The 24,550-nt window shown below is 42.7% G+C and overlaps 1 protein-coding gene and 1 non-coding gene across 2 annotated transcripts; one reads left to right on the forward strand and one right to left on the reverse strand.

Moving 5' to 3' along the window:
- Nucleotides 1–1,263: 1,263 nt before the first annotated feature.
- On the forward strand, nt 1,264–13,652 carry LOC132628860 (uncharacterized). Its single transcript, XM_060344617.1, has 9 exons — nt 1,264–1,377; nt 1,516–1,713; nt 2,179–2,595; nt 5,743–5,889; nt 6,628–6,735; nt 6,829–7,119; nt 7,213–8,554; nt 11,432–11,679; nt 13,482–13,652. The coding sequence occupies exons 1-9, from the start codon at nt 1,264–1,266 to the stop codon at nt 13,650–13,652; spliced, it is 3,036 nt and encodes a 1,011-aa protein (XP_060200600.1).
- LOC132629528 (small nucleolar RNA R71) lies at nt 4,675–4,781 on the reverse strand. The gene has a single exon (XR_009578299.1). It is a non-coding gene; the product is annotated as a small nucleolar RNA R71 (small nucleolar RNA).
- Nucleotides 13,653–24,550: the final 10,898 nt, after the last annotated feature.

Consider the following 24,550-nt stretch of genomic DNA (forward strand, 5'->3'; position numbering starts at 1 on the left):
CTCGTTGGAGCTATTAGTTGACTTGAGAGCACTCCATTGTTCCGGAGGTATATATATATATATATATGTATGTATGTATGTATTTTGGGCACGACGGGGTCCTGTCCCGTCCCTATGTCTAGCATTCTAGTAGAGGCTGGTAGATACGCATGTGTGGGTAGTATGGTCTCACGATTTTTCCCACGTGTATATATATATATCTATATTTTGATAACTGGAGGGCTTATGTATATAAAGGTAACTATGTTTCAAATGAAAATGGTTTTCCTATGATTATGAGCATAAGAATAATGATGAAACGCATAATGAGTATGATGAGTAATAGAATGAGTGGAGCTCAGTGGTTAGCCCGGGTACCCGTCACGGCCCCTAGTCGGGTCGTGACAATTGTGGTAAACTTATTTCCGTTGTGGCTTACGTGATTGTGATTTTTGACATCTTGGTTCTTTGATTGTGATTATCCTTGGTTGATTTGCTGTGATCTATTGATATTCATGTCTGTTGACTGACTTGTTTATTATATCTATTTGATGAAATATGCATGATACTAATCTTAGTCGGCCTATGATATCTATCGATACATAGTGTTTGTACTGATACTACCTTGCTGCATTCTTTTGAGTATAGATTGTGATACAGAGACCGCTACTCGCCCTCACATTTAGCGTGGAGGACGTTTGCTGACAGATTTAGGGTGAGCTTCTTCCCATGCCAGGCCGCCCGAAGATCTTCCTTCTATGATGTCTTTTCGTATTCTGGACATTATGGTTATTTATTAGTCAGATTGCATTTCTTAGACATATTTTAGATTAGAGTCCTGTACGGTGACTTTCGGATTTTGGGAATTTTGTAATAGTTAGAACTTCCACATGTATTTCAGTATTCTATGGTATGACTCATTTAGTTTATTTAATGCGTGAATGAGTATAATCGCTTGACTTGGTTAATATAAAATCAGACTTGAATGAATAGATATCTTGTGTGTTGGTTCGCCCACTAGGATTTAGTTGGGCGCCAGTCATGGCGGGTTGGGTCGTGAAAAAGTTGGTATCAGAGTTTTATGTTCGTCGAGCTCATCGTACAAGGACATGTCTAGCAGAGTCTTGCGGATCAGTACTGAGACATCTGTACTTATCTTCGAGAAGCTGCCGGACACTAGAAAAATTCCCTTTTCTTTCTTTCTTTCTTTCTTTCGTGCTACTTGATTCCAATTGGTATCTGCTGATTCAAATTGGTATCTGACTATCCTTCATTCTCTCGCAGATGGCGAAAACACACGCGGCAGAAGCTAGAGGTAGAGGTGGAGGCAGAGGAGCTGGCAGAGGGGCGGCCCCAGCTGGGGGCGACATCTCAGTGGTTGACCCCATGCCTCCAATGGTTCCTAACGAGGCAGCGGGACATGCAGCCGCACCAGCCTAGCCAGCAGCAGTACCAGTTCCACCAGGAGCTGCAGCTACTCAGGGTATACCAGATGCTATGGCACGGGTGCTGATTTAGTTACATGGGTTAGCATAGGCCGAAGCTATACCAGTCGGTCCAGCAGGTAGAGGTGCAGGGGTAGCAACCCCAGGTCCGGACAGAGCACAGGCTCCGGGGGTTCAGCATGCAGCAGCAGTGGCACCTCGCTTGGAGGAAGTTCAGAGTTTTGAGGCCTTCCCGAGGCCAGTTGCAGGGCCAGTGATGACTAGCGAGGAACATGATTTATTTTTTGAGGTTTACTAAAATGAAGTCTCCTGTGTTCTATGGTACTGAGTCAGATGACGCATATGAGCTCATCATCGACTGTCACGAGAGGCTCCATAAGATGGGGGTCGTGGATAAGGACGGGGTAGAGTTTGTGACCTTCCAGTTCTTGGGTGATGCCAAGCTTTGATGGAGGGCTTATGTGGAGTGTAGGCCAGCTGGGTCTTCTCTGTTGACTTGAGTTCAGTTTTACTCTGTGTTTCTGGATAAGTACGTTTCGCGTACTCTGAAGGACCGAAGGAAGGATGAGTTCGCTACTATTGATCAGGGAAACTCATCAGTTGCTGTGTATGAGTCCCGTTTCCACTCTCTTTCCCGTTATGCTCTTTAGTTGTTGCCCACTAAGGGGGAGAGGATACGGCGGTTCGTGAAGGGGTTGAACATTGGGCTTCAGTTATTGGCTCTTCAGCTTATAGCCACTGGGCTTCATTTCAGGAGATAGTGGAGCATGTCCGTATTGTTGAGGGTCTTAGGCAGGAGAGTCATGCAAAGCAGGTAAAGGAGAAGGTCCGTAGGGGTGGACTGGTCAGCAACTCCTTCTCGAGGGGTCAGAGTTCACAGGTATACTTAAGGAGTCCGGTTCAGTCGATGCAGGTGTCAGCTGGAGGCCTATCAGGGGAAAATTATCAGGCTTCCGATCAGCATAGAGGCTACACTGCTTCATCAGCTTTTGTTCAGCGGCCTACGCTGGACCGTGCTTGCTTCTGGTGTGGTGAGATAGGGCATATCAAGAGGTATTGCCCCAGGCCTAGACAGAGTGGGCAGGGTACTCAGTATCAGGCTCCCCGAGCTCCGTTTGCACCAGATCGTAGAGGTATGAATCGCACACCAGTAGGGCAGGACGGCCACACTGTAGGTAGGGTGATGTGCCGTGAATTTTAGCACATTTTATGCCTTTGTAACTAGACATGTTGCTTGATTTTAAGTGTTTTTACATTGTTTCTTATGTTATTTTTGTGTTTTATAGGGTTGATTAACTAAGGATCGGAAATGAGAAGTAATGCTGAAAAAACTGACAAATTGGAGCTAAGCGACGCTCCCTAACTCATGTTACGGTCCATACCTTTGAACCGTAACAGGGCCTGAATATCCAGAAAGTTTTCATTGAAACCATCAGTGTTACGGTGGAGTGTTATGGTCCGTAACTCATGTTACGGTCCGTAACATGTCACCGTAACATGAGCTAAATTTCCAGAGAGTTTCAATAAAACCTTCAGTGTTACGGTTTAGTGTTACGGTCCGTAACTCATGTTACGGTCCGTAACACTTCACCGTAACATCAGCCAAAATTTCAGAGAGTTGCCAAGTAATTGTCACCACTTACGCTTCAGAAGGACGGACCATAACACAGGGTACGGTCCGTCGCATGGTGGCCGTAACGTCAAAGTGGTCAAATGACAAAATGAAGGACGGATCGTAACCTGAGTTACGGTCCGTAACAATGCGGCGTAAGGGCATTTTTGTCCAGAAACTTGGCGCGATTTTTGGCTCTATAAATACATAATGTAGGGTTTTAATTCATTATTCAGATTTTATTTTAGAGGCATAAACCCTAGGTTTTTAATCTTGAAGTGGTTGGAGCATTTAAGGCAACAACTTCACTCTCATTCCATCTTGTATTAGTATTGTAAGTGTATTATGTTAATCTTTAAGCTTTTTCTGTCAAGAAACATTATGAGTAGCTAATTTCAATTCTAAGGTTGTGAATCCCATGATGGGTATTATGTGAATGGGTTTCTATTTATGATATATGCATAATGGTTGTTGTTATTTATTCTATCTTTGAGTTGTAACGTTGGGTAATGATTGCAAGCATTAGCCGAAGCCATTATATTGACTTTTCTTGGGAAAGAGAGTCAATATTGGTAAGATTGAATAACAATGACTCGAGGCGTTAACCCTCGTTTAATAGACTAACTTAGGAATAAGAATAAGTCTAAATTGGCATTATTGGTCGCTCTTCGATTATAACTCTTTTATATTCGGAAGAATCATAAAGAGGAAATATTGCTTAACTGTTGGGAAACATTAAGAAGTCTTTAAGAGACCAAGTGCATATTCATAGAACAACCATTAGAAGTATATCACCTTGAAACATGAAGCATAATATCTAATCAAATTGGGGAACACAACCTTAGTCTCTCTCTCTCACATTAATTACATTTTAAGTCAAAGTATTCAATTACATTATTCAACAATCAATTCAAACTATCCGGAATAGGATTAAAGCATTTAAAGATCGGTATCGCATACGATTAGTACTCTTTTCTCTCCATATTCCCTGTGGGATTCGACCCCAACCTTTGTTGGGTTACTATATTTGACAACGTCCGCTTTACGCCATTAATAGGTGTAATTTGAGCGTATCAAATTTTGGCGCCGCTGCCGGGGAATACGGTTTAGAAATTACTAATTGTTGTGTACTATTCTTTAAAACTTTTTCTATTCCATCACACCTCGTTTGCTGTTTTAGTGAACCAGGTGAACATGGCAGGAAGACCCCATCGCAATCAAGGAAATCAAGGGGGAATCCAAGTGAACCATCCTGCACCAGAAGAAGAGGAGGATGAGAATGTATTTGCGGAATTCATCGACGAAGCTGATTATGCTTCAGCTGTAGTGCCACCTAGAACGGGAAATGCGAATTTCAAAATTGATAGTTCTATCTATCAGCTATTGAAACTTGAAGGCTATTTCCGAAATTCTTCGGAGGATTGTCCACTCCGACACCTGAGGAATTTCCTGCATGTATGCTCTCAACAATCTCAAGGTGCTGTCCCTGCTGATGCACTGCGATTAAGGGTTTTCAAATATTCCTTGGCTGGCCAAGCGAGGGAATGGTATGAAAAGCTCCCCAGTAATACTATTCACACCTGGAACGAGTTGGCCAATATATTTCTGAAAAAATGGTTCCCACCAAGCAAAAAGGCTGAACTTCGAGACAAGATTTTTGGGTTCAAACAACTTCCGGGGGAACAACTATATGCAGCATGGGAGCGTTTCAAATATTATCTAGCTCAATCTCCGACTCATGGATTTCCAGATGCAATCCTCACAGAGAAGTTCTACAAGGGGCTTGATACCATGAATCAAATTGCTGTCAACACTGCAGCTGGGGGATGCTTCATGGACAAATCCTTTGTCAACATCACCAGGTTGCTCGACAAGCTTACTACCCACAATCAAGCCTGGCATTCGAGTGATAGCGAAGTCCTATCATATGGTAGTCCCTCTGTGGCCGCGATGGCCAAAGAAAATCATAAGCGAGATCATGCATTCGCTCAATTGCAAACCACCGTGGATTTATTATCGAAAAGGCTTATGGAGAAAGAAGCCAAAGGTGTGAATGTTATCGACGAGATGCCACCTCATGCTCCCGGAATGTACCAGGTTTTTGACGAAACTTATCTAGAGGGGAAGCCTCAATATGAGGATGCGAATTATGTCAATAACTCGCAAGGGGGTTATCAACGACAAAACTATCAAGGTCCCGGTAATCACCCATGACAAAGGCCTCAACAACAATTCCAAGGGAATAATTATGGAAGAAATGATCAGGGCAGTTCCAATCAAGGGAATTACAACAACTATACTTATGGCAACAAGAGCTCCAACCCTTACATTCCACCTAGGGGGCAAGCATCTAATTCCCAACCATGGAGAGATAATTCAACTAATAACTCTGCTGGCAACACGTCTAATGATTCTGCTGAACTGAAGAGTATGATGCAGAAAATGCTGATGAATCAAGACAGAACAGAGAGCACAATCAAGGGAATGTCTCAGGTCCAACTATCGCATTCAGCTTCCATTCAGAAGCTTGAAGCGCAATTTAGAGACCTTTCCTGAGTAGTGCATACTCCTCAACGGGGACAACTACCGAGTGATACAGTTCCTAATCCAAAAGGTAGTGGAGTGAACTCTGTGGAGAATGTACTTGCTATTAGCACTAGAAGTGGAAAAATACTTCATGATGCTAATAAAAAGGTGATTCATCAGGAACCAATTGTTGAAAAAGAAGCGCAGCCTGATGTATTGGATGATATTGTGGAGGAAGAAGCAGGGGAGGAAGTCCCTATTGTGGCCCAAGAAGAGCATAATATTAATAACCCCAATGCACCGGTGGAAAACCAGGAAAAAGGGAAGGCAAAACTTTCCGGTGCTCTTCGCCCCTTGAGCCAATTGTTCAAATCTTCACCGCTTTTTCCTCAAAGGCTGGTGACAAAAACAGAAGATGAGAAGTGATTGCGGTTTTATGATCAACTCAAGCAGTTGACGATGAATATTCCTTTCATGGACGCTGTCCAAGAAATGCCTGGCTTTGCTAAATATTTGAAGGATCTGTTAACAAAGAAGAAAAAGCCATTGAAACACGATACTGTGGGTATCACTCACCGCGTTAGTGCCATTCTTTCCAAGACCACAGTGCAAAAGAGGGAAGATCCTGGAGCATTCACCATTCCATGCACCATAGGGCAGCAAAATTTTGCCAGGGCTTTGTGTGATAACGGGGCCAGCATAAATCTTATGCCCCTAGAAATTTTTAAGAGATCGGGGCTAGCGATGCCAAGGCCAACTACCATGAGGTTGCAGATGGCTGACAGATTTATAAAAAGGCCAGTGGGGGTAGTTGATGATGTGTTGGTTCAAATAGGGGAATTTCTACTGCCGGCAGATTTCGTGATTCTTGATTGTGCTATTGATCAAGAAATTCCTATTATTCTGGGAAGACCTTTCCTTGCCACAGGGAGGGCTCTTATGGATTCCGAGAAACACGAAATAAAGTTTCGGGTGAACGATGAGGAGGTGACTTTTCACGCAAGTAAAGGTATGAAATTACCTAGTCCTTATCAAAGTATTTCCGTCATCATTTCTGTTGATGAGGTGGATGAAGCTGTGGAATTCAAAATGGAAGAAGAATGCTTGAGTGACGCACTATCGGCCATCTTGGTGAATTTTGATGCTGAACAAATGGAGGGATATACTGAGACAGTGAATGCACTCATTGGTCTGGGGTCTTACTCTTATGAGCCCAAGAAACTGTCTCTTGATTTAGAGAAAAGAACAACTCTTCCATCAAAACCATCAATTATTGAGCCACCGAAGTTGGACCTCAAGCAACTTCCATCCCATCTTAAATATGTGTTTCTTGGAGCGAATGCCACTCTTCCAGTCATTGTGTCATCACTTCTGAATGAGGGCCAAATCCAAAGACTCATCGCAGTATTGAGAAAGCATTTAAGAGCTTTGGGATGGACTATTGCAGACATCAGGGGGATTCCCTCCGGAATTTGTGAGCACCGAATACAGTTGGAGGAGGAAAGTTCGCCAAGTGTTGAGCATCAGCGAAGATTAAACCCACCGATGCAAGAGGTGGTGAAGAAGGAGATTATTAAGTGGCTAGATGCTGGGGTGGTTTACCCCATTGCCAACAGGCAATGGGTAAGCCCAGTCTAGTGTGTGCCAAAGAAAGGGGGTATCACTGTTGTCCCTAACTCTAGAAATGAGTTGATTCCAACAAGGACTGTCACCGGGTGGAGAGTGTGTATGGACTACCGGAAGTTGAATACCGCATCCTGCAAGGATCACTTCCCTATGCCTTTTATTGATCAAATGCTTGATCGGCTAGCTGGAAGATCTTATTACTGTTTCTTGGACGGGTACTCAGGGTACAACCAAATCAATATCGCATTGGAAGACCAAGAAAAGACTACTTTCACTTGTCCCTATGGGACATTCGCTTTCAGCCGGATGCCATTTGGTCTTTGCAATGCCCCAGCTACCTTCCAACGATGCATGATGTCCATATTCTCTGATATGGTTGAAAACTTTCTTGAAGTCTTCATGGATGATTTCTCTGTGGTGGGAGATTCATTCGATGAATGTCTGGTTCATCTTGATCGGGTGCTACAACGGTGTGAGGAGACCAACCTTGTGCTCAACTGGGAGAAGTGTCATTTTATGGTCAAGGAGGGCATTGTCCTTGGCCATAACATCTCAGAAAGAGGGATTGAGGTTGATCAAGCTAAAATCGATGTGATTTCACAACTCCCTCCGCCCGTTTCAGTAAAAGGAGTTCGGAGTTTCTTGGGACACGCTGGATTTTATAGAAGGTTTATCAAAGATTTCTCCAAAATTGCAAATCCAATGTGCAAACTCTTGGAAAAAGATTCCAAATTCAATTTTGATGAGAAGTGCATCAAGGCGTTTGACGAGTTGAAGCGGAAATTAACCTCCGCACCTATTGTTGTGTCCCCAGATTGGTCACTTCCCTTTGAATTAATGTGTGATGCCAGTGGTCTTGCAATTGGCGCTGTGCTTGGTCAGCGGCTAAACAAAATCCTGCACCCAATTTATTATGCCAGCAAAACATTGAATGGAGCTCAGCTGAACTATACAGTAACGGAGCAAGAATTACTTGCTATTGTTTATGCTTTTGGAAAGTTCCGGGCTTATTTGTTGGGTGCCAAGGTAGTGGTTCACACTGACCATGTTGCATTGCGCTATTTGATGGCGAAGAAGGATGCTAAACCTCGGTTGATAAGATGGGTGTTGTTGCTACAGGAATTTGACTTTGAAGTCAAAGACCGAAAAGGGTCAGAAAATCAAGTAGCTGACCATCTTTCCAGACTTGAAGCACCAGGGAAACCGAGTGATGTGCTGGATATTGATGACACTTTTCCAGATGAAAGAATCTTGGTAATCTCCAATGATGTAGCACCATGGTATGCCGATATTGCCAATTATTTGGTAACTGGCATCATTCCTAAAGAGTTGAAGACATATCAGAAGAAGAAGTTCTTGAGAGACTGTCGACAGTATTGTTGGGATGAGCCTTACTTGTTCAGAACGTGTGCTGACAACATGATCCGGAGATGTGTGGCGGAATCTGAGGTGATGGATATTTTGAAGGCTTGCCATGATTCTCCGGTTGGTGGACATCACAGTGGAAATCGAACCGCAGCCAAGGTGCTAGAGTGTGGCTACTACTGGCCAGCCATATATCGTGATGCAAATATGTTGGCACGTTCTTGTGATAAATGCCAACGCCAGGGCACAATAGGTCGGAGGCATGAAACTCCGATGAATTTTGTGCTTGAGGTGGAACTATTTGATGTATGGAGAATTGATTTTATGGGGCCCTTCGTAAGCTCCTATGGCCTGAAATACATTCTTGTCGCGGTGGATTATGTCTCCAAATGGGTGGAGGCGGTGGCCTTGCCTAACAATGATGGTAGGAGAGTAAATGTGTTCCTCAAAAAGAACATCTTTACCAGATTTGGCACTCCTAGAGCTATTATTAGTGATGGTGGCTCTCATTTCTGCAATAAACCATTTGCTGATCTTCTTGAAAAATATGGCGTACATCACAGGGTTGCCACTCCATATCATCCTCAGACGAGTGGTCAGGTTGAGGTCTCAAACAGAGAAATAAAAAGCATCTTGGCAAAGACAGTCAATGTGAATCGCACTAACTGGTCTAAAAAGTTGGATGATGCTTTATGGGCATATCGCACGGCATTCAAAACGCCTATAGGGACTTCACCGTATAAGTTGGTATTTGGGAAGGCATGTCATTTGCCTATTGAGCTTGAGCATAAATCCCTATGGGCATTGAAAAAGCTGAATATGGATTGGCATGAAGCAACCAAGCTGCGGTTGTTTCAAATCAACGAGATGGATGAATTTAGGTACAATGCGTACGAAAGTGCAACATTGTACAAGGAAAAGATGAAATACTATCATGACTCAAAGATCCTAAAAAGGGATTTTCAGCCAAAGGATTTGGTCTTGTTGTACAATTCGCGCCTAAAGTTCTTTCCGGGCAAGTTAAAGTCTCGGTGGTCTGGCCCTGTTGAAATTGTAAGTGTATCCCCAAATGGAAGCGTCATTGAGGTGAAATCCGAGGATGGCACTCGGACTTTTAAGGTGAATGCACAAAGAGTGAAGCATTACCATTGGTGTATTGATGATGGTAAGGTCGTGGATAGGTATCGTTTGAAATATGGCTCCTGAACTCGAAAATGAGGTACCACGTTGAGCTGTGACGTTAAACCAAGCGCTGTGTGGGAGGCAACCCACATTTACTGCTTTGTAAGTAGTTTAAAGTTTGTATTTTCTTTGTGTTCTTGTGTGTTTTTGAGGTGCTAATGTGGTAGGATTTGGAGCACTGAAGAGGCAAATCACCTGCTGAGTTTTTCCAAACGAGACGCTCCACGTTACGGACCGTAACTAATGTTACGGCCCGTATCATGGAGCGTAACAAGCTAGAACAAAAGCCAGAAATCACTGAAGAATGAGGAATAGTGTTACGGTCTGAAGTTACGGACCGTCGTACATGTTACGGACCGTAACATAAGACCGTAACTTTGTCAAGAATTATGGGCATTCACTGGAAATTTCGCACCCGTTACGCCAGGTGATACGGACCGTAACACAGGTTACGGTTCGTAGGCTGTATTGCCAGGTCATTAATGAATAAGTGAAACGGGGTCGTTTGGTTTACCGTAACACGTGATACGGACCGTATCTAGTGCTACGGTCCGTAACAGGAAACGTAACCGTCAGTTATGTTTAAATACATAACCCGACGGTTAAAAATTTTTTTACATAACCAAACGAACTGCCTCCTTCACATTTTAATCAGTTTCCCCTCTCTATATCTCCCACTCTCCTTCCTATTTCTTTAAATCTCATTGCTATCTTCTTATCACAATCACTGTTTTAAGTTCGACTTTCATCCTTACAATCGCCAACAATCAGGTATTACATGTCTTTACTCTTTTCTTTTAGCTATCGATGCGAGTTCTATGATGTTCATGAGTAATTTCGTATAACATTTGTTGAAATTCGTGTTTTGGGCTGTGTTGATTTAGTTTGAATTTCAATTGATAATTTATGGGGGATTTGACAATGGTTGGGGGTTGGGATTGGTATTGATGTTGTTTAAAAGATTCGTGGGCACAAGCAATTGCTTCCCACGGAATTAGAGGGCAAATCCGATTGAAAGTTTCATTCGTAAAATTACTAAATCGGTTTTCCCACCAACTGTTCGATAAAAGTCCCCAATGAAAACTTTAGTAAAACCGGGTGAAGTCTGAGTAACCCGAGGTATGTGAGGGGATAAAATGTTGTTTTACACCATACCCATGGAGCATAAAGTTGAAAATTTTGGCCTCGTGCTTAAAACGAAAAAAAAAAGCATTTTGGCCAAAAAGTTTGTATGATAATATGTTGTCCGTCGTTCTGTGTTACGGGCCGTAATTGGTGTTACGGACCGTAACACCCTTCGTAACAACTCTCAAATTTCCAGTAACTTTCTGGAAATTTGGCTGATGTTACGATGGGTTGTTACGGACCGTACCCTGTGTTACGGACCATAACACCACACCGTAACATTGATGGATTCCATGAAAACTTTCTGGAATTTTGAGAGACGTTACGGTGAGGTGTTACGGGCCGTAACACTAGTTACGGACCGTAACATCAGACCGTAACACCTCTCAAATTTCCAGTAACTTTTCTGAAAATTTGGGTCATGTTACGGTGAGCTGTTACGGACCGTAACCTATGTTACTGACCATCGACTGTGTTACAGTACCTCAGTTAATGAAGTCTTTAACTTCCATCAATAAAGTTTATAATTGAATAATTTCTCGTACATCATATCTAACTTTACCTTCCACAGGTATGGGTAAACCACGAAAATCAAACAAGGCTTCACCTAAGGTAGCGGAAAAAGGAAAAGGTCGTGCTGCAAGAAAAGTAACCGCACGGCTGCGCGACGACAATCTAATCAAGGACGCCAGGCCTACAAAGAGGCCAGTCGCACCTGGCAAGCCAGCCCCACCAGTCGGAACCAGCCCGCCAGATCACAATCAGAAAGTTCCTCCTCGGCTGAGGAGGTCAGAGAGTCGAGCTCGTCGAGCTCGTCGAGTTCGTCGAGCCAAAGTGAACCCCAGCGGGCTATCACACCAACACACCGACCTCAACCACCCATTAGACAGCCTACTGCGGAGGAGCGCGAAAAAGAGCGCGAACAGGAAAGGAGGAAACTTGACATTCGGCTGCAAGCTATGACTGAGAAGATCCTCCGGTTTAATGTGGAGGGATCTGAAGATTTGTATAACAAGGGGTGTGAGCTGGTAAAAGGTGAGGGAATGGACCCAAGGCGGAGTATTTTCGAGGAACGGAATGTTATCTTCGATGGAATAGAAGGATATCCCGGCATTCGTGATACTATCCGATTCCACAAGTTGGAGTTTTTGAAAAACCCCGTTGGGTCCTACATACCGGTTTTTGTTAGGGAATTCTACGCTTCATATGGGGCAGCTGTATTCAAAGTAGTGAAGAAAGGGCAGCGAGCAACTCAAGTACCGACAATGAATGAGGTTGTATTCCGGACAAAGAAGATAGATGTCTCTCCATCGGCTATAAATAAAACACTATTCGGGGAAGATTATATAGAGCCTACAGCAGCGGAAGAAGGGGAGTTTGCATACAAAATTGAACAGAAGGATACAATCCCCGTCTGAAAATGGGTAGCTTCAGTTATTGCACGGACAACAGATCCTGAATGGGCTATAGTACCAAAATTGACAGCCACCACGCGGATTTGGAAAAACACCCTAACGCCAGAAGTAAAGTTTTGGTGGCAGATTGTTCTGTTCCGCATCCGTCCTACCCAATCAGATAATTATTTGACTCCAGACAGGGCTGTTCTGGTGGCGGCCATAATATCAAGGTATAAGATCAACTTCGGACGACTGATAGCCGACGATCTCCGAGAAAGAGCCACCCAGCCGGCCACTTCCCTCATTCATCCATGTCTGTTTACGCTACTATGCTCGCGTGTAGAACCAGAACCCCTACCCCATATCGATCACAGTGTGGATGCCAGCCATTTTTATGACATCACAAAAGGGAAAGATGATGTCTTGAGCCAGGGTGCAGTGCCTTCCGCGTCGTCTTCTGAGGTGCCGGAGGGGCCTACGGGGTCAGATGTTATACCTTTGGCTATCATGGGTGCTGAGGAAGCTGCTGCGGGTCAGCCCACAGATTCTAGGGTTCCACCGGCTGCGTATGCTACACAGCCCATGCCCGTTCCAGACGCGCCTACTTCGGGTGGTCCTACCTTTTCCACTGGAGCGAGCCCAGCACCAGCGCAGCCAATACCTGGAGTCCCACCCGAGCTTCGAAGAAAAATAATGCTCAACCGGGAAAATTTTGGGGCAGTGGTCCTGCAAGCGGATCGCACAGATAGGCAGGTCAAGCAGCTCATGACTGAGCTAAAATTGTACACAAAAAGGGCTATTGATACAGCGTTGCGACCGATAAAAGAACAAATGGCTGCGGACCACCTACAAATCCACTCCCGGATAGATTGCATTGAAAATAGGATGACTGAGCTGACTAGGATACACCCTACATTGGAATTGGGCGCTATTCGAAGTGAGTTGCGGTCTGTCAAGGATGATGTGCAGAAATTGAAGGCCCAGGAAGTGGCTGTGGCGACAGACCAGCTTCCTAAAGTACACACGGAGTTGGTACAGAGCCTATACCAGCCGGTTCAGAGCCTACTAGGGGATGATGACAACGAAGACACGGTTGAGGAACAGCACGACGAGGAGTTGGAGGAGGATATCCCCTCTGTGGACAAAGGGAAGCGAAGCAGAGCATTGCCAGATCTCGAGCCCATGCTCTAAAGTCTTGATCCATATGCTGAGTTGCGCCCACAGAATGAGAAAGAGGAACGGCATACTTTGAAAAGAATCCGCCAGGAGTCCCGGTTAAGTTCTGACACCGCAGGAGCTACTTCTAGCTCAGCTCAGCCCATTGAGCCAGCTCACCGTATTTCTCCCCCACCCACTGATCCTCCCCATGATACTGCGACAGATCCGAGTGCCTAGTGCGCTCCAGGGAGGCCCTCCATTTTTTTAATGTGTTATATTGATGCTTTGAGGGCAATGCATGCTTTTAAGTTGGGGGTGTGGTATTTGCTGATTGGTTGTTGGGATTGCTGTTTTAGTAAACTGGATATTGTTTTTAGTGTTTTTGTTTTGATGGGTATTTATCCCAAAATTGTGATAATAAGCATGTGTTTAAGACAATTGTTATTGTTTTGTTTTGTTGGTATTATTTTTATTAGCAAGTATGTGTTAGGACGTTCTTCGGCTGTTCTTTGCTATGTGTTTCTATTCCCGAAGAATGCTATGTGTATGTTAAACCTAGAATGTTTAGGATGTTTAATATAGAAGCAAAGTAATGATGACTTAAGTGGTAGTGGTCCGTGTTTCTAGCATAGATATAAATGGTTTTTACAAGTTCAATGATATCCCTCCGAAAAATAATTTGTGATATACATCAAAAATGAGTTGTTGATATTGACATGTATGCTTCTTTTAATGACATTGCAAAGAAAGGGTGTTTATGCATATGAAATCTTCAAACGGAAATGAAGTCGGAATATTTAAACAATCCTTATACCATTGTGTGGTGAGTTTTTAGCTTCTATTTGCATATGATGCTTGCAATCTAGAACTTGCCCGGTTGGTCGTGCGTGAATTCTGAGGAGAATTTGATTGTGAAGTGATCTTAGGCTTTCTTTGTATTAACCCCCAAGTATCTTAAATGAGTCTGGCCCGTACAGAAAATGATCCCTAGTCTCCCATCTTTGACCCTATAGACTTTTTCTTCGATTAACCATGAACTAACCTATTTCCCTTCTGTGAATAAACCCATTTGGCACCAAGTCCCTCCTTGACACAGAAGAATGAAAAATGAGGCTAAAAGCCTAAGTTGGGGGTGACAAGTCAAAAGTGCGGAAAATGCAGCTAAAAGCCTAAGTTAGGGGGTGATAAGTCAAGATGCGGAAAATGAGGCCAAAGGCCTGTTGGGGGTGATCACGAGTATAAAGGGACATAATAAAAAAAAATCCACGCTAAAGATGGAGGGTCGGAAATGATAGGAAGAATGGTGAATGAAGTCAAAAAGAAGTGTCGAGGAGAGTGAGTCACCGATATCCAAATATTCATCCTACCCATCCCTAAGCCAATGTTACAAGCCCAAAAAGTCCTAAAGTGATCACGATCAAATTGTTCAAAGTTGAATGCATGGAAAATAAAGGCAAGCCTACGGTTTGTGCACGCATGGTATGCAAATTTCTTTGTGAGTGTGAGTGTTCTTCTGTCTCTTTAGTCTTCTGTCCCATTTATGTCGTAAATGTGTGTTGGGACATTCTTTGGTCTATGTGAGGGCATAAGGACTGTAGGTTTCAAAGTAACTGGCTTTCCGGAAGTCGAAATTCATGTGCATAGAGACCCCCGTACTATGATTGTGTCATTAATTGAGGTTGCATAGTTAATTGAAATTTTTCTGGAATGTGCGACTTGTGTCACAAACAGGAGATGGATAAGAGCCTAAATATTTTTCTTGGATTGAAGAGTCCGTGCTAGAAACACATGCCAAACCCACCGTAGTCATTCTTATTTTGCTAAGATGTCGTGTGTTAGTAGCGAGTATTGTTGTAGTTGCTTGAGGACAAGCAAAAGCTTAAGTTGGGGGTGTTGATGTGCCGTGAATTTTAGCACATTTTATGCCTTTGTAACTAGACATGTTGCTTGATTTTAAGTGTTTTTACATTGTTTCTTATGTTATTTTTGTGTTTTATAGGGTTGATTAACTAAGGATCGGAAATGAGAAGTAATGCTGAAAAAACGGACAAATTGGAGCTAAGCGACGCTCCATAACTCATGTTACGGACCGTAACAGGGTTCGTAACTCATGTTACGGTCCATACCTTTGAACCGTAACAGGGCCTGAATTTCCAGAAAGTTTTCATTGAAACCATCAGTGTTACGGTGGAGTGTTACGGTCCGTAACTCATGTTACGGTCCGTAACATGTCACCGTAACATGAGCTAAATTTCCAGAGAGTTTCAATAAAACCTTCAGTGTTACGGTTTAGTGTTACGGTCCGTAACTCATGTTACGGTCCGTAACACTTCACCGTAACATCAGCCAAAATTCCAGAGTGTTGCCAAGTAATTGTCACCACTTACGCTTCAGAAGGACGGACCGTAACATAGGGTACGGTCCGTCGCATGGTGGCCGTAACGTCAAAGTGGTCAAATGACGAAATGAAGGACGGACCGTAACTTGAGTTACGGTCCGTAACAATGCGGCGTAAGGGCATTTTTGTCCAGAAACTTGGCGCGATTTTTGGCTCTATAAATACATAATGTAGGGTTTTAATTCATTATTCAGATTTTATTTTAGAGGCATAAACCCTAGGTTTTTAATCTTGAAGTGGTTGGAGCATTTAAGGCAACAACTTCACTCTCATTCCATCTTGTATTAGTATTGTAAGTGTATTATGTTAATCTTTAAGCTTTTTCTGTCAAGAAACATTATGAGTAGCTAATTTCAATTCTAAGGTTGTGAATCCCATGATGGGTATTATGTGAATGGGTTTCTATTTATGATATATGTATAATGGTTGTTGTTATTTATTCTATCTTTGAGTTGTAACGTTGGGTAATGATTGCAAGCATTAGCTGAAGCCATTATATTGACTTTTCTTGGGAAAGAGAGTCAATATTGGTAAGATTGAATAACAATGACTCGAGGCGTTAACCCTCGTTTAATAGACTAACTTAGGAATAAAAATAAGTCTAAATTGGCATTATTGGTCGCTCTTCGATTGTAACTCTTTTATATTCGGAAGAATCATAAAGAGGAAATATTGCTTAACTGTTGGGAAACATTAAGAAGTCTTTAAGAGACCAAGTGCATATTCATAGAACAACCATTAGAAGTATATCACCTTGAAACCTGAAGCATAATATCTAATCAAATTGGGGAACACAACCTTAGTCTCTCTCTCTCACATTAATTACATTTTAAGTCAAAGTATTCAATTACATTATTCAACAATCAATTCAAACTATCCGGAATAGGATTAAAGCATTTAAAGATCGGTATCGCATACGATTAGTACTCTTTTCTCTCCATATTCCCTGTGGGATTCGACCCCAACCTTTGTTGGGTTACTATATTTGACAACGTCCGCTTTACGCCATTAATAGGTGTAATTTGAGCGTATCATAGGGTTGGTGCCTAGCCTAACCGAGGCGGTCCTCAGGCAGGTAGAGGTGGATAGCAGCCTGGCCGGGGCGGGGCTTAGACTAGAAATGGTAATCGCGGTGGTTCACAGGCAGCGGGAGGGCGCGGTCATTTGTACGCCTTTCCAGGTAGACCCGAGGCTGAGGCCTTCGATGTGGTTATCACAGGTACTTTATCAGTTTATGACCGTATGGCTTCTGTTTTGTTTTATCCGGGCTCTAATCTTTCCTACGTAACTACCTATTTTGCTGTGGGTCCGGATATGATGTGTGATACCCTTGACACCCCTATTTATGTATCTGCTCCTGTTAGGGACTCTGTGGTGGTTGATAGCGTTTATCCTGCGTATGCAATTACTTTTATGGGGTATAGTATTTGGGCAGATTTGATGATCTTAGACATGGTAGACTTCGATGTTATTTTGGGTATGAGTTGGTTATCTCTGCATTATGCTATACTTGATTGCCATTCTAAGACTGTTACACTAGCCATGCCCGGGGAACCTACACTCGAGTGGAAGGGTAACCTTAGTCCCTTCCCTAAGAAAGTAATATCCTTTGTTCGTGCTAGGATGCTAGTAGAGAATGTTTGTCTATCTTATTTGGCACATATCCATGACACCAGTGTAGATACTTTATCCCTTGATTCGGTTCCAATGGTAAGCGAGTTTACGGATGTGTTCCCCGCGGACTCGTCCTATCTCTATCCCACCTTATAGAATGGGGACAACAGAACTCAAGGAATTGAAAGAGCAGTTGCAAGATCTTCTGAGTAAGGGGTTTATTCGCCCGAGTGCCTCTCCGTGGGGTGCTCCCATGTTGTTCGTTAAGAAGAATGATGGGTCTATGCGTATGTGTATTGATTGCCGTCAACTGAATAAGGTAACTGTCCAAAACATGTATCCCATTCCCCGTATTGATGACTTTTTTGATCAGTTTACATGGAGCCTCAGTGTCCTCTAAAATCGATTTAAGGTCAGGGTACCATCAGTTGAAGATTCGGGCAGTGCATGTTCCTAAAACCGCTTTTCGGATCAGGTATGGGCACTATGAGTTCTTGGTTTTGTCTTTTGGGCTTACAAACGCCCCAGCTACGTTCATGAATTTGATGAACAGTGTGTTTAAACCCTATTTAGACTCATTCGTAATAGTGTTCAATGATGATATCCTAGTGTACTCTAGGAGTAAGGAAGAGCATGAGAAACATTTGAGAATTGCTCTTGGGGTATTGCGAGAGAAGGAGTTGTATGCTAAATTCTCTAAGTGTGAATTCTGGTTGTTTTCTGTGTCTTTCTGGAGGCATGTTATTTCGAAAGAGGGTATTATGGTGGATCCTCTAAAAATTCAGGCAGTCAGAGAATGGGCTTGGCCCACGTCAGTGACCGAGATTCGTAGTTTTGTGGGTCTGACTAGCTACTATCGTCGGTTTGTGAAAGGGTTTTCCTCTATTGCTTCTCAGTTAACCCGTTTGACTCAGAAAGAGGCACCATTTCAGTGGTCTAACGAGTGTGAGGAGAGCTTTCAGAAGCTCAAAACATTGTTGACTACAACATCGATTTTGGCATTGCCCGTGGAGGGAAAGGATTTTGTTGTTTATTGTGATTCTTCACGTTCTGGTTTGGGTGTTGTTTTAATATTGGGAAAGAAGGTGATTGCTTATGCTTCTCAGCAATTGAAGGTGCATAAGAAGAACTATCCTACTCATGATCTAGAGTTGACAGCGGTGGTGTTTGCGTTGAAGATCTGGAGGCACTACTTGTCTGGTTTCCATTGTGAGGTTTACACAGACCATCGCAGTTTGCAGCATGTGTTCACTCAGAAGGATCTGAACTCTAGATAACGGAGATGGATGGAGCTACTGAAAGACTATGACATCTCCATCTTGTATCACCCTGGTAAGGCAAATGTGGTAGCTGACGCATTGAGCAGGAAGTCGACTAGTATGGGAAGTTTGGCTCGTTTTATTTCTTCTGAGCGTCCGTTGGCTAGAGAGGTTCAGACTCTGGCTAACAGTTTTATGAGACTGGATATTTCTAACACAGGCAAGGTGTTGACTTGTGTTGAGGCTCGGTCGTCATTTTTAGAGCAGATTAAGGCTAAGCAGTTTGAGGATGCTAAGTTATACAAATACGTGATAAAGTATTGCGTGGTGAGGCCAAAGAGGCTGTGATTGATAAGGAAGGCGTGCTGCGAATCAAAGGGCGAGTGTGTGTGCCACAAGTGGGCGATTTGATCAAGACCATTCTGACAGAGGCTCATAGTTCGAGGTATTCTATCCATCTTGGTGCCACTAAGATGTATCGTGATTTGAGGCAACATTACTGGTAGACTGGGATGAAGCGTGATATAGTAGAGTTCGTTGCTCAGTGTCTGAATTGCCAACAGGTGAAGTATGAACATCAGAAACCTGGGGGTACATTGCAGAGAATGCCCATTCCTGATTGGAAGTGGGAAAGAATAGCCATGGATTTCGTGGTGGGTCTTCCGAAGGCGCTAGGAAAGTTTGCTCTATCTGGGTTATTGTTGACAGGTTGACTAAGTCTGCCCACTTTATTCCAGTGAAGATAAATTATAATGAAGATAAATTGGCTAAAGTCTATATTCGTGAGGTGCTTACACTCCACGGGGTTCCTATCTCCATCGTGTCCGGTAGGGGCACCACGCTCACATCCAGGTTTTGGGAGTGTTTTCATGAGGAGTTGGGTACGAAGTTAGATCTTAGCACAACCTTCCATCCTCAGACTGACGGGCAGTCTGAGCGGACTATTCAAGTTCTCGAGGATATGCTTCGTACATATGTGATAGATTTTGGTGGGAATTGGGATCAATTCTTGCCTTCGGCCGAATTTTCCTATAATAATAGCTATCACTCGAGTATTGATATGGCCCCATTTGAGGCGTTGTATGGAAGGAGGCGTAGGTCTCCGTTTGGATGGTTTGATGAGTTCGAGGTGAGGCCTTGGGGTATCGATCTTTTAAGAGAGTCCCTAGAGAAGATGAAGGTGATTCAAGTCAAATTTCTGGCAGCGCAGAGTATGCACAAGGAGTATGTAGACCGCAAGGTCTAAGATCTTGAGTTTGAGGAAGGAGAGCAAGTGCTGTTGAAGGTCTCCCCTATGAAGGGTGTGATGAGGTTTGGGAAGAAGGGCAAGCTTAGCCTGAGGTACATTGGTCAGTTTGAGATTCTCAATCGTGTGGGAGAAGTGGCTTACAAGTTGAGTTTACCTCCGGATCTATCAAGCGTTCATCCGGTGTTCCATGTGTCGATGTTGAAGAGGTACCTCGGTGATGGTTCCTACATAATCCGTTGGGATTCGGTTTTGTTAAATGAGAATTTGTCGTATGAGGAAGAGCCCGTTGCTATCTTAGACAGGGATGTTCGCAAGTTGAGGTCCAAGAAAATAGCTTCCGTGAAAGTTCAGTGGAAGAATCGCCCAGTGGAAGAATTTACTTGGGAAACAGAATCTGATATGCGTAGCAAATACCCTCATCTTTTCGATCAAGCCAGGTAACTCCTCCCTAGATTTCTCATCTTGTCCGTTCGGGGACAAACGATGTTTTAATTGGTATTTGGTGTAACGACCCTTCTGGTCATTATGGGAAATGTAGGATCACCCCACCAAATGTAACCCTTCCAAGGGTAGAACGATCCAGAAGAAACTAAATCGTGTGAGCTTATGAGCTGAAATTTTACTTGTTTGTGGTTGTTGCTTGATGGTCATGAGTCCGTCAGGGGCTGACATAAAAATTAGAACTCCGTTGGGAATTTTGAGGGCACAGGAGGATTCGTAGGGCTTCTTTCTATATATGTGCATGTTTGTTTTGTGTTTTTGAGGCCTCGGATGAAATATTGGGTGATAGGGGGAAAACCTGTACAAAAGTCGAGCTCACTGCTCAAAATGGACCGCTGTGGCAGTGGGAGTACTGATGCGGCGGTACTGCCAAACGGTACTTGGACCGCTGCCAGCGGCCATCCAAGTGACCGCTGTGGCGGGCAGTGGACCGCTATGGCGACACCGCTATAGCGGTAGACAGACCGCCATAGCGGTCACAACGGATTCTTGTTGGCCATAGCGGTCACTTGACCGCTATAACAGGACGCTGTAGCGGCGTGATGACCGCTGTAGCGGTCGACGCAAAACAGTAACCCGAATTTTATATACTTAGTCTCATATTCTCTTTTCACAAAACACCAACACACTTCCCAACAAGCACCTAGGGTGATTTTCAAGCTAGGGCAAGATACTTTGGAGAGGTAAGTTCCATTGATTCCATTCTATCATTCCATTCTCCTTCCTTATTGTTATCCCCTTCATAGGTCTTTAATGGCGAAATTGAAATAGAAGCCCTATTATCGCTTAGTTATCATCTAAATGCCTTGGTTAGTTGCTCTTGATCATAAATTGAACATTTAGAGTCATAAACTAAGTGATTGGAGACCTAGGGTTCTATAAAAATGGTGTCTTGACTATAAAATATGCTTGTAATGGGAATATTGATAGAATGTTGTTATAAATTGATGATTAATGATTACTAAGGGCCTTGATAGGTTGTTTATCACCGGAAAATCATCCACCTCTGGAATGGGGTAAGGGAAGGGTATTCTTGCTTTGGTACTTGTGATTTGAGTATTATGACTCATTGATCCTTCTATTTCTAGACTTTGAGCCTTCTGAGGCTTTGAGGAAAGGAAAGGTTGTAGCAGAGTGAATGCATTGTTCCAGCTCTACTTTAAGGTAGGTTTCGGTCTACTTGAGTTAGACTTTGGTTAGTTGATTATATGTTTTGTGATTTTCTTAGGAAAAATCATGTCTAGCTTTCGTGCATGATATTGTGTGGCTAAACTCCTATTTGAATGTGAATTGAGTGTTTGTGTAGGCTTCGTGCCATTATTCATATGTGATTGAATCTGCAGTGGATGTATTGTGATGAGAAGCTAATATAATCTTCTCGATGGTATTGTGACATGAGATGATGAGTTGAGTAATGATACTGAAAGGTAAGAAACACTGTTCTGTAAGAGGTATGGAAAGGCACACATGTGACCTAGATTATGGGCTCGTGGTCCGAGGATAGTTTCAAAATGAGAGGTACACTGATATGTCTCGCGTTCGAGGTTCGTTTCGGAGCGAAGGTAGTGCTCGGGTCCGAGGAGTATTCCGGAACGAGTGGTACATGGACACCATGGGTCCCCTGCAGGTCATGACTATTGAGCAATGACATCAGATAGAATGTGTGTACAGTGAGTGGGGTCATTGTAGTAAACTTATTTCCGTTGTGGCTTTCGTGATTGTGATTTTTGACATCTTGGTGCTTTGATTGTGATTATCCTTGGTTGAGTTGCTGTAATCTATTGATATTCATGTATGTTGACTAGCTTGTCTATTCTATTGATTTGATGAAATATGCACGATACTAATCTTAGTCAGCCTATGATATCTACCGGTACATAGTGTTTGTACTTATACTACATTGTTGCATTCTTTTGAGTGCAGATTGTGATACAGAGACCGCTACTGTCCCTCACATCTAGCGTGGAGGACGTTTGCTAAAAGATTTAGGGTGAGCTTCTTCCCATGCCAGGCCGCCCGAAGATCTTCCTTCTATGATGTCTTTTCGTATTCTGGACATTATGGTTATTTATTAGTCGGATTGCATTTCTTAGACATATTTTAGATTAAAGTCCTATACAGTGACTTTCGAATTTTGGGAATTTTGTAATAGTTAGAACTTCCGCATGTGTTTCAGTATTTTATGGCATGACTTATTTAGTTTATTTGATGCGTGAATGAGTATAATCGCTTGACTTGGTTAATATAAAATCAGACTTGAATGAATAGATATCTTATGTGTTGGTTCGCCCGCTAGGATTTAGTTGGGTGCCAGTCATGGCGGGTTAGGTCGTGACAACAATGCAACATATCCAATTCATTAATGCAACGTAACAACCATAAACTACAACATTCTACGATCAAATTCAACCTCAAATTACTTCTAATTCGAATTAAAACTACATTCAAACACTTAAATATCATAAACTTAAACAACCATAAACTACATTTTACAATCAAATTCACCTTCAAAGTCCTTTTAATTAGAATAGAAACTATATTCAAACACTAAACATCATATACATATTCAACAAAACATAGCAAAATTAGAATCCAAAAGTATACGAATCAAAAAGGTCAATGTTGGGTATTAGAGACATGATATGTATCCTCCCTATTAGACTCATCGACAAGAGCACGATCTATGTTAGTACGTGACCTACGTCGTTTACCTTGGAAAGGTCGGGGGGGTTGTGACTTCTGAGCATCCCCGGGACACGGGGAATCAAAAATGCCCTCGAATTGATTAAGCTGACTATTTGGTCCTGCATACCCAACATCCTAGCCTATGAGGCAGTAAGTGTGCTTGTTAGTTGAGCAACTTACTGCTTCATCGCTTGGTACTCCTTAGGATCCACTGCCCCCTTATCAGTAGCACCTATGCCTTGAAGGGATGACGAAAATTGATGAAAGGCTCGATTATTCATCCTATAAGTTGTCCCATACCTTGTCGGGAAATCAACACACTCCATCCACTGCTGCTCTGCTATCTCGGGGGTCATCGGCATGCCGGTTAGCTGAGTGGCACGAAACTCCCCAAAGTGTTGTTGAAATTCGTTATGAAGTTGAAAGATACAATGTTAGTAGCTAAATTTAGTAAAAAAAAAAAGGTAGTTATAGTGACTTACCCAGGTTCGCTCAGCCCTTGGCTCAACCCATTGATATGTGCCATCGGTGTTCTTCGTCTTCCTCATGTGAGTAATCTTGATGATCTCATCTTAAGGTACTACCTGACCTCTCTGAAGCTCCTACAAACAAATCAAGATTAACAACTAAAAAAGTAAGCAACAAGAAAAGACCAATAATAAACTAGAGTTTAATCACACACGAAGACAGACTAAACAATGATCTAAATATATATACAAAACAAGAAATACCAATAAGTAACTAGAGTTCAATCAAGAAACATACGGATATGGATAAAAATAAAAATAAAATAGAGGGTTCTTTTGCTTGTAACTAAAGCATAAAAAAGGAGACATACTAGCTTCTTCCTCACGTCCACTTAGCTCGTGGCCCCACTAGTGTGTAGCAATCCACCATACTCTGAGGCACTGGAGGCCTTCCCATTAGCACTTTATTGCAAAACATCAGATCAGTCACGCAGTAATGCAGTAGCTCCTGCCAGAAGTTATCACGGATCCACTTAGGCTGCACGCAAAGGATACAGGCTCTAAATAATGCATCCTTAAGTATTTTCCCCGCTTTTTTCTCAAAATTCTATGCTACTAATGCCTCGTGTTTCGGCTTCCAAGTCCACTTTGTCTGCAAAGAAAATAAATTGATTTCATTAAGTTATAAGGAATATTTCATAAACAATCAAGATATAGTTATATTATTTTACTACAAATAATAAATACCCTAAACTCTATAAACATTTGCCTCTTCAAATTCGATGGCACCTTGCCCAATATTGAGTGATGCCTCTATAGAGTCCTTTGATTGTCTTTGAAACTCTTTTAGTTGCTTTGCCTGGAAAGAAGCTGCATCAAAACAATGAAATAATTAGATGGTTTAAAATAAAGTAAATAACTTATGCAAATTAAATATACTTATGTCAATCAAACTGGCTCGA

The sequence above is a fragment of the Lycium barbarum genome, chromosome 2 (genome assembly GCF_019175385.1).
Source record: "Lycium barbarum isolate Lr01 chromosome 2, ASM1917538v2, whole genome shotgun sequence".
Classification (NCBI taxonomy): domain Eukaryota; kingdom Viridiplantae; phylum Streptophyta; class Magnoliopsida; order Solanales; family Solanaceae; genus Lycium; species Lycium barbarum.

Excerpts from the sequence above, each read along its gene's own strand:
- LOC132628860 (XM_060344617.1), top strand. The coding sequence starts at position 1,264 with ATGGCGAAAACACACGCGGCAGAAGCTAGAGGTAGAGGTGGAGGCAGA. Across the intron at positions 5,890-6,627 it reads AAAACCAGGAAAAAGGGAAG|GTGGATGAAGCTGTGGAATT; the intron begins GCAAAACTTTCC and ends TCTGTTGATGAG. Across the intron at positions 6,736-6,828 it reads TGGAGGGATATACTGAGACA|TCAATTATTGAGCCACCGAA; the intron begins GTGAATGCACTC and ends CCATCAAAACCA.